The sequence below is a fragment of the Rhagoletis zephyria genome, unplaced genomic scaffold (assembly GCF_001687245.7).
Source record: "Rhagoletis zephyria isolate East Lansing unplaced genomic scaffold, Rhagoletis_zephyria_1.1 Rzeph_scaffold_03904, whole genome shotgun sequence".
Taxonomy (NCBI): domain Eukaryota; kingdom Metazoa; phylum Arthropoda; class Insecta; order Diptera; family Tephritidae; genus Rhagoletis; species Rhagoletis zephyria.
In genome coordinates, this window is record NW_016160987.1 from 1 (window position 1) to 10573 (window position 10573).

The 10573-nt window shown below is 39.1% G+C and overlaps 1 protein-coding gene across 1 annotated transcript; it reads right to left on the reverse strand.

Moving 5' to 3' along the window:
- Nucleotides 1-6: 6 nt before the first annotated feature.
- LOC108369913 (MKI67 FHA domain-interacting nucleolar phosphoprotein) lies at nucleotides 7-1250 on the reverse strand (the record flags this gene model as incomplete). Its single annotated transcript, XM_017625123.1, has 3 exons — nucleotides 1050-1250; nucleotides 498-836; nucleotides 7-435 (listed from the first exon to the last, which is right to left on the reverse strand). Coding segments are annotated over exons 1-3 (852 nt in total), but the record flags the coding sequence as incomplete, so codon positions are not given.
- Between the last annotated feature and the right edge of the window lie 9323 nt (nucleotides 1251-10573).

Sequence of the window (10573 nt, forward strand, 5' to 3'; positions counted from 1 at the left end):
TTCACTGTTCTCATCTTCATCCTTACTTTCACCATCAATATGGGGTGGAACAATGTAGTCTTCGTCCCCCGAATCATCATCATTTATTGTATTGCCAAGTAGATCCTGCAGTTCTATATCTTTCTTTGACTTTTTTGATTTCTTATTTTCCTCAGCAACACCTCTTTTTAAGTTGTTTCCACGCGTTTTTGTTTTGGGACCTTCTTCAATAGCTTCTGCAACTTCTGTCTTATCATCTTGATCTAATTTACTCGGTTCAACAAGTATCTTTGAAAAATCAATGCCCAAATGCGCATACTTTCGGTTTAGTTTTTTCACCTTTTCCAATTTTTTTAACGCGCGCTTTTGATAACTCTTGTTGGACCAATTATTCATTTGCTTTACTTTGCGTTGTATTGCGGCTGTTTTATGAGATACATATAAATCTTTGCCAGCCTATAATTTTACAAGAAACCCCGAGTTAATAATGGGAGCAAGTGCTATTTTGTTTGTATTACCTTATTTGTTACTTTCCGCACAGAGGTTTTAAAGTAGTTGAATAACTGTTTTTCTGGAGGAATATAAGAGGCTTTAACCACTTTCTTAAACATAAGGTAATTATCCATAGTCTCAGCAGCCACCTCTGCTACTTCCGGATACTCAAATTCCACAAAGGCATAGCCTTTGCTGCCACCAGTACGACGTGAACGTCCAAGCCGTACGCGTGAAACTGCACCGAACTGTTCAAAGTAGTTCTTCAATTGTTCTTCGAAGAATCCATGAGGAAGATGCTTAACAAAGACAATCCCGCGTTTATCATTATTCCTTTGTTGCTGTTTCTTGATTTTCTTGTCTAACTGTAAATATATGGAACAGTTATTTTATGTATGGAACATTCAATATTTTGTATTTATTTATGGAAGACACTCAATATGTATAGACATTTTATATAGCTTTAAATTTTTTGGCTTACACAAATTTACAATAACACAGTTTTCAGCCAAACACTAAAAAATACCAATGCACATGTCAACATCACTTTCCCAGAGTCCAGCACATTTTCAATTTACCTGCCCTGAAACGACTGCAGTAGTCTCCAGAGATTCTTTAGAAATTTGACGGTTTTCTGGCTTGGCTTTGCGTACTGGAGGCATTACTACAAAGATTTATTAATCTGATAGAATAAAAACTTCAAATTAAATATACACGTGCGGATAAATTTTATGGTATAGAATTCTTCTTCTTTGCCGCCTTTGAAATCACCATAAGAAATGGCAGCGATGAATCATTTGCTGAAATTTATCGATTGTTTTTGCCCAATTAACGATTTAACTTTATCGCAGTTTTGTGTTTCATTAATCGATGAATTGTAAAAATATTTACAAGGAATATGAATTCTGTAGCTGTCTAAAACGTCAAACAGCAGCAAGAATTGCTCAAGTTCAGCGCAGGCAATGGTGTAAATAGCTGTGCATGCAAGCCCATTGTAAAGTAGGCCTGAGTAAATGCGCAAATTTTTTTTCGTTGACATACTAACTCCAGCACCACTCCCGGAATCAGAAAAGTGTGTCGGCGCAATTGCGACTCTTCACGCTAAAGCGCATGTTATTTTTGTAACAGCATAAATGTTCCCCACCGAAGGTTTGGGGAGTGTTGCTTGCAAAAGCTCAATTTGCTTATTGCTGCACCAAGGCGCATTAATACAAGTTCAAGACCCGAAAATGCAACAAACACAAAATTTTTACATTCAGAAGGACCGCGGCGAATTCTAGCAACACCACCTTGTATAAATACGCATTGTGCTGCACATTATACAAATGACACTTCTCTTTCGTATGCTCTTTGTTGGTTCTTTGCCACACCCGGTGTTGTCAGTGTTACTGCGTACCGCGGTGCCTGCTGAGGGCCTTTTTTCAAAAGCTTGTGCTGCAAACAGCGAGAAACACAACCGCTTAACAACAAGCGCTTATCAAAATTTTTGATTTTTACAAAAATGGTTACATAATAAATAATTTTTGGCGCTAAAAATATTCGTTTTATTTAATTAAAGGCAAATTATTTGTTAAAATTTTTATGGAAAAATGTTTTTGTGAATACTCACTGTAAAAAAGTGCCTTTAAAAATTCGATAATCGATTAATCAATAATTGCATTACTTTTTTTTTGGCGTGTGATTATTCATATTATTATTAAATCGATTATTTTATTTTTTTGCCATTCCTAATCACAATAGACAGCAATCAACTACAGCGTTACCATTTAGCTTAAATTTAAATAAAATTTTTGGGGTATTCCGTCTTAATTAAAGGCGAAGCTTCAAAGTATGCGTTTGCGAAGCGTGCGTTTGACTTAAACGTTGAATATGCAAATTCTTGTCAAAGCATAAGCATACATATCAACGCATGAAACAACAAGTTTTAGTTAAAGAGATAGCGCTAGAAATCGAACGCAACACGTGTTTTCAAATTCAAGCTTGCACACCACACACGATATTTATTATTTATTTGGTCTATAGAACCATAATAAATATTTAAATTTAATTATGTATTGAAAATTAGTTATAAATTAAACTAATAATTGTTAAATTAATTTGTATAAAATAAAATTTAAAAGCTACCTTTTTGCGCATTTGCACAAAATCAAATAAAAAATCGCAATCGCAACTCTAGAGCAACTCGCCTGTTTAGCTCGTCAGTGTGTGACTTTAGCCCGAACTAAGCCTCCTACCGTCCTGTACCGTATTTCCCCCCGGTACTACCATCAAGTTTTCGTCGGAAAGCAGTTTGAGTACGAAGCTTACACGTACGCTACTGTTATAGTGTTCTCAGTTTCTTAGTCATTTTATACTACCACCACCCTATCGACTATATGGGTCCTTCTTCTGTCTTGTTCAACTCTTCTGAGTGTGCTCAACTAGGACTAGGCTAGAGGGAGAGAGGCGTTAGTTTATTGTGTTGCCGGGGGCATGCGTAGATGTGTTGCGAGTCGTGAGGTGACTCTCCACCAAACGGAAATTCATTGGACACATCCGCATTTATACTACTCGGTAGAAGCTTAGCCTGGTGCAGTATCCAGAGTGCAGTTGGGCTATGGTGGTGTGAATCTCTCGAGGCAGATGAAGTTCTGTCTCGCCCACGTCTGGTGCCTGTGTCCCCAAAACGGCATTCATAGGTCGGGAGTTTGTGTAAGTCGAGACTGACTCTCTGTGAATACCGTTCGCGGCCTGTCGGGTCCACAGGTTGTTTTACGAACCTCTGAACTTCATCCGTTAGTTCGTATAAATGCCTTCTGACGTGCCTAGGCGAGAGCTCTGCAGCAATCACGTGTATGTTCGGGTACTCACGTCTATGGCACTATATTAGGAACAGCTTACATAGCTTTGTGTTGTGGTCCTTGACGGCGACATAAGAAGGCATCCTGTGGCGGTTCGCAGTGCCGTGCTTTGGCATGCCTGAAGCTTTGTCCACTGTGTCCTGCTAGTTCTCGGCGACTACACGGGCGCTGCATAATTTAGAGCCGGCCGGCCAATTGCCTTGTATGTTTCCAACAAACTTTCTTTGTCTTTGCCCCAGGTATTGCCCACGATTGAGAGAATACAAAGGTTGCGCCGATCTCGGACCGCTATTCCTCTCTTATCGAATTTGACAGAATCGTTGTTTGGATGACGTCACACTGGTGCAACTTGTTTACGTTTTCCTTGCAAAATTTTTTCTTCTTCTTCCATTCTTGCTCACGTTTTGGCATTTCTCTCTCGCAATTGCACCAATGTGACGTCACACAAAAGTTATTCTCAAAAATCCTCTCTGATCGGCGCAATCTTGTATTCTATCATTCTTGGGTATTGCCGGCTAGCGACTTGAGGACCTTGTTTCAGCTCTGTACACGATTGACAATTGCGCTGTATGCGTCGAGAAGGAGAGCAGACTGTCGAAGGTAACTCCGAGGATATTTAATCGGGTTATTCACGTCTGACCTTCGCCCAGGTAGTAAAAAGGGTTGCCGAGGATTTCGTAGGAGAGAAGGTTAGGCTCCTTGCAGTGAAGAAGCAAAAAAGTTCGGAGGGGTAATCGGTCACTTTCGAACACAAGCCATTAGCTCCATTCCCAGACGCCATTATCGAGCAGTCGTCAGCATAAGAGTTAATCGGGGCTGCCTATGGTAGTTGAGGGAGCTTTGATATGTAAAAACTGAACAGCAGCGGCGAAAGGACACAACACTATGTGACCCCCTGTTTAATTTTCCTCGGTTTGCTGGTTTTGTCTCTGAAAATGACTAACGAATGTCGACCACTCAGATAGTTCGCCTGAACTACGGTCAGATAATCTACTCCCGCAGGAAACAATTTTATCATCATCAGCATACATATTTCGCCGGTTCCAATTGCTTTGGAGGCTTTCACCTTCCCGATGGCTACCTGAACCGCACCGCTGGTGAAAGCAAGATGCGCATTGGTTATTGATAGTTTGTGCAGGCTTCTGGTCACTGTCACGCATCGCCCCGGGTCCAACGAAGCGCAGTCACCGAAAAAGAATTCCGCTCTATCGTCGCGCTTCGTAGAGATGAACAATGACCTCACGGTAGACCAAATCTTACTCACACCAGAGGCGAAGTTGCAAGTATTCAGGTGCTCCTCAAACTTCTCCATAGCGCGGGGATTTCCGAGTTCCTTCTGGAGCATGGAAGGTTATCACGCCCATCGGCTAGGATTTTCGCTTCAGCTGGGAAGTTTGGACGAGTTTGCGGGATGCGTTCAGTGGGAAAGAAGCGGGCTGCACGAGCAGTGAATACCTGGCGGAACTTACGCTGACCGACGTGAATATCGGTTGATGTGGGAAGGGCAGTAAATTTCGCAAAGCCGCTTGAATCAACTTTGCTAATGTTGAATTGTAATATCTTCGTGTGCTTTGGGACACTGATCGCAATACGGGGTATTAGTGAGGTGTGGTCTTGTCTGCCGGGAATTTGTGGTGTATGCTGCTGTGGGAGGTGGGGGTGTGGTTGTGTCTGCGTTATGCTGGGAGGTGGTCGTGTTGATGTTGCGTTGCTCAGGTGAACTTCGGTGAGCCGTGGAGGCAACCTGGGGGGGTGGATGCTTCGCTGAGAAATTTGAGAAGCGAGGCGGGAAACTGGACAATGAGCAGCGAGTATTCGTTCAGTTTCTGCTCGATGCTAATTTCCCGAGCACTCAAAACGACAACGCTACCAAGAAAGCTGGAGCCATGGGAGATTTATGACCGCTCCCACTAGTAACGCCATGCTAAACATTGCACCGGTCGACATCCTTTGCAAGACTTCCGTAGCAAAGGATACAGCCAGACTTAGCGGCGGGATCTATGTAAGATACTCTAATATTCGTTCAGACTTCAACTTAATTCCTTATAGACCACTGTGCTCTTTATCCACTGATATTGTCTTCAGGGAGGGGGGACGGGAGGAAATGGGTCGAAGCTTGACGGAGGGCTCGGTTGAGAAGTAGGCAAAAACCAACGCATGGCTACGGAAAGGCCTTTCTAGCCGAGAGTGAACCATATGCATTGAATCGCTCCATTTGTGCACACGAAGCCGCAACTTAATTTTGGATCGAATATTGACAGGACTCTGTCTTTTTGGAATTCGCGCAATGGATTATATAAATATCATATTGAATATTCACTGTCGCAGATACTAGGTGGAATCATTTCAAAGCTTACTCTCTAAGTGCCCAGGATTTGTAATGGTATAACAAAAACCCATGCTTATGGTCTAGGTGTGCCCCTATTTGGGTTAACCATATACACCTAACCATCGTTTAATCCATCCACCATTTAATCCCATATTACCATTGTTATTCGTCTTTACGCTAGAAGTCCTCTACTACTTCAAAATTATAACTACCAACATACTCGCAAACGCTGACTAATTCTTTGGTACACTCTAAAACTTAGTAAGTTCCTACCCGGCAGTACTAAGGGAACGAGAAATGTGACTCAATTGATCGCGTTTGTCCGTTTTCTTAGAAGTGCTTTCTGAGTGTTGGAGGTTGTCGCAGTTGCTAGATGTTTGTTGTGATTGTTGGTTTTCGACGTCGAGCTTGGCTGGTGTTGTTAGACGCAGAGATTTTGCTGCACAGAGACGTATGAGCATCTTGTTTACAATTACATCGGATTGTAGGTAATTCCGTGTATAACTGAATTTTTGAAAACTTATTTCAGTTTTGTAATCAGTGCCACGAAGAATATTCAGTCATCAAATTTTAAGAAATGCATCCGCCGTTTTGGATCCGCCAAATAGAATTTTTGAAAAGTGATTTCAGTTTCGATTTCCGGACTAAAGGAACCTTTGGATGCCAAATTCCATAAAAATCTAAAATTTTTTTTTAAATCCAACACCATATAGATTCGCCATTTTGAATTTTTGAAAAGTGATTTCAGTTTTGTAATAAGTGATTCAAATTTCATAAATATGATTAAAATTTTTTAAAAATCATCTGTCATTTGAATTTTGTACAATATATTTTTGTTTTGAATTCAGAGACTCAAGGAACCTTTGGATGTCAAATTTCATGAAAATCTGAAAATTTTTCAAAAATCATCCGCCATTCGTATTTTTTAAAATTGATTTCAAGTTTTGTAACTAGACACTCAAAGAACGTTTACACATAAAATTTTATGAAAATCGGATTTTTTTAAATAAATCCATCCGCCATATGGGATCCTCCATTTTGAGTTTCTCAAAACTACTTTCAGTTTTGTAATCAACGACACAAATAACAAATTCCATAAAAATCTGACAATTTTTCAAAAATCTATCCACCATAAATATTCGCAATTTTGAACTTTTTAAAACTGATTATAATTTTGTAATCAGTGACTCAAATAATCTTCCGTTATCTCATTCCATAAAAATCTGTTTTTTTTAATTCAACCACCATATTGGATCCGCCATTTTGATTTTTTGAAAAGTGATTTCATTTTTGTAATCAGCGACTCAAAGGACCTTTTGATGTAAAATTTCATAAAAAAAACTGAACATTTTTTAAAATCCATCCACCATATGGATCCGCAGTTTTGAATTTTTGAAAAGTGAATTCAGTCTTGTAATCAGTGACTCAAAGAATATTCGGTTATCAAATTTCATAAAAATTTGAAATTTGTTACAAATCCGTTGCCATTTTGTATTTTTTTAAAAATGATTTCAGTTTTGTAACAGCTAAAGAACCTATGTATGTACAATTTCATGAAAATCCGATTATTTTTAATTCTTCCGCGGCATTGGATTTTCGTTTTTTTTTAATCAACGACTCAAAGAATCATTGGATGTAAAATTTCATAAAAATCTAAAAATTCGTTTAAAAGTTTAATTTTTAAAAACTGCTCAGATACCCTAAAAACCCTACGTTTTGAACTGGTGCCGAAATAGGTAATTTTCCCCTCAGCCATCGATATATATGTTGCTAAAAGCAGAGATCGAATCCAGGTACAACGGAGTGGCATTACGCACCACTAATCATTCAGCTACAGCGGGCGACAAATTAAATATTTTAGCACGCATTCATAAAGCGAGTATTTTAGTCCCAGACAGACGACCACTAGTAGCCGCACCGCTACATACATGTCTACACTGATGAGCCCTTAAGTCGGAAATGGTGGGGGGTTTTACCAAGATTCGTCTTCTCACATTAGCGAGTGTGTGGTCAGAAGGTAGAGCTGCTTGAATCGGTTACAAAATAATTGTTTTTGGTCCCTGCTTGGCGAATGGCTATACAAATCTTTCCCCTAGAGTTCTTGTATATTTCGGATAATCCGCTGAGCAGGCAAAGAGCTTGGGTCCTACCGAGCGGTAGGGGGCTTCGGTAACCATCCGACTATGGCTACAAAAGTATGTATTTCACCAAATTCGCTTGTCAACATTAAAATTCAGGAGGTTAACTTTAAACAGGTGTTGGAAATTATGTCGCGTTGTGCTACTTCCTGTGCGCATTGTTTATTCATGAAACGCCATTTGTTTGTACGCTGCCATTGAAAATGTTTTTGGTGTGAATAATATTGTTGCATTTGTTGTAGAGGTATGTAAATAAAAACAAAGATTCCAAGTGGTTGCGAAATTTTCAAATGCCTGGGCTTATTGTAATGGAACATTGGGCTGCTACAAGAGGCAAACTATTTGGCGAAAATCCTTTTGGTTCGCGTCAGACAGGCGGTATTTGTATTTGCATTTGTGCTTTCATTGCGCAAGCATTGGGAGATCTGTCATTTTGTGTTAAGATGTGTGAGTGTGTGTGTGTGTGTTGTCGACTTGCTGAAGGATTCGTGTGCACAATACCGTCATTATTGTTGTTACTGTTGTCTTTAACCGATAGGACCATTCATTGGCAGTCAACACAGCCTCCACCCCAACAGAGTGAGCAAAAAATTATGGCGGGAACGAAATGAATTACAGCGAACACAGAAATACCGTAGCAAAACGTGCGGGCTAAAACAATGACGGAATTGGCGCAATGACTTTGCTCTTTTGGCTTAAGTTACTTTTTGCTTAGCTAAGTAATGGTTGCTTTTCTATTTTCTTCGCTCCTGACACTGCGCCAACATCAATGCCCCACAGTAGTGTGCCGTGGAAGTCGCCCTCAATTAAAATTCGAACTTTGAAACGACTGAACAAGAATAGCAAACTGGTAACGACAATGACAAAATACTTTCACTTGTCGCCGCTGGCTTTTCATTGTGTGTTTGGCAAAAAGAGCTTGGCTGTGAAAAGGCACAAAAACGCACAAAAGTTTACACAACAAATGGCTGAACAAATATACCGTTGGCGAAACGGAAAACAAAAAGTAAATAAATATTTTAGAGACTCAAGGAACCTTTGGATGTCAAATTTCATGAAAATCTGAAAATTTTTCAAAAATCATCCGCCATTCGTATTTTTTAAAATTGATTTCAGTTTTGTAACTAGACACTCAAAGAACGTTTACACATAAAATTTTATGAAAATCGGATTTTTTTAAATAAATCCATCCGCCATATGGGATCCTCCATTTTGAGTTTCTCAAAACTACTTTCAGTTTTGTAATCAACGACACAAATAACAAATTCCATAAAAATCTGACAATTTTTCAAAAATCTATCCACCATAAATATTCGCAATTTTGAACTTTTTAAAACTGATTATAATTTTGTAATCAGTGACTCAAATAATCTTCCGTTATCTCATTCCATAAAAATCAGATTTTTTTTAATTCAACCACCATATTGGATCCGCCATTTTGATTTTTTGAAAAGTGATTTCATTTTTGTAATCAGCGACTCAAAGGACCTTTTGATGTAAAATTTCATAAAAAAAACTGAACATTTTTTAAAATCCATCCACCATATGGATCCGCAGTTTTGAATTTTTGAAAAGTGAATTCAGTCTTGTAATCAGTGACTCAAAGAATATTCGGTTATCAAATTTCATAAAAATTTGAAATTTGTTACAAATCCGTTCGCCATTTTGTATTTTTTTAAAAATGATTTCAGTTTTGTAACCAGCTAAAGAACCTATGTATGTACAATTTCATGAAAATCCGATTATTTTTAATTCTTCCGCGGCATTGGATTTTCGTTTTTTTTTAATCAACGACTCAAAGAATCATTGGATGTAAAATTTCATAAAAATCTAAAATTTCGTTTAAAAGTTTAATTTTTAAAATCTGCTCAGATACCCTAAAAACCCTACGTTTTGAACTGGTTGCCGAAATAGGTAAATTTTCCCCTCAGCCATCGATATATATGTTGCTAAAAGCAGAGATCGAATCCAGGTACAACGGAGTGGCATTACGCACCACTAATCATTCAGCTACAGCGGGCGACAAATTAAATATTTTAGCACGCTTTCATAAAGCGAGTATTTTAGTCCCAGACAGACGACCACTAGTAGCCGCACCGCTACATACATGTCTACACTGATGAGCCCTTAAGTCGGAAATGGTGGGGGGTTTACCAAGATTCGTCTTCTCACATTAGCGAGTGTGTGGTCAGAAGGTACTTGATCAACGCCGCAAGTTGTGAGCTGCTTGAATCGGTTACAAAATAATTGTTTTTGGTCCCTGCTTGGCGAATGGCTATACAAATCTTTCCCCATCATGACCAGATTCTTGTATATTTCGGATAATCCGCTGAGCAGGCAAAGAGCTTGGGTCCTACCGAGCGGTAGGGGGCTTCGGTAACCATCCGACTATGGCTACAAAAGTATGTATTTCACCAAATTCGCTTGTCAACATTAAAATTCAGGAGCTTAACTTAAAACAGGTGTTGGAAATTATGTCGCGTTGTGCTACTTCCTGTGCGCATTGTTTATTCATGAAACGCCATTTGTTTGTACGCTGCCATTGAAAATGTTTTTGGTGTGAATAATATTGTTGCAGTTGTTGTAGAGGTATGTAAATAAAAACAAAGATTCCAAGTGGTTGCGAAATTTTCAAATGCCTGGGCTTATTGTAATGGAACATTGGGCTGCTACAAGAGGCAAACTATTTGGCGAAAATCCTTTTGGTTCGCGTCAGACAGGCGGTATTTGTATTTGCATTTGTGCTTTCATTGCGCAAGCATTGGGAGATCTGTCATTTTTGTTAAGATGTGTGA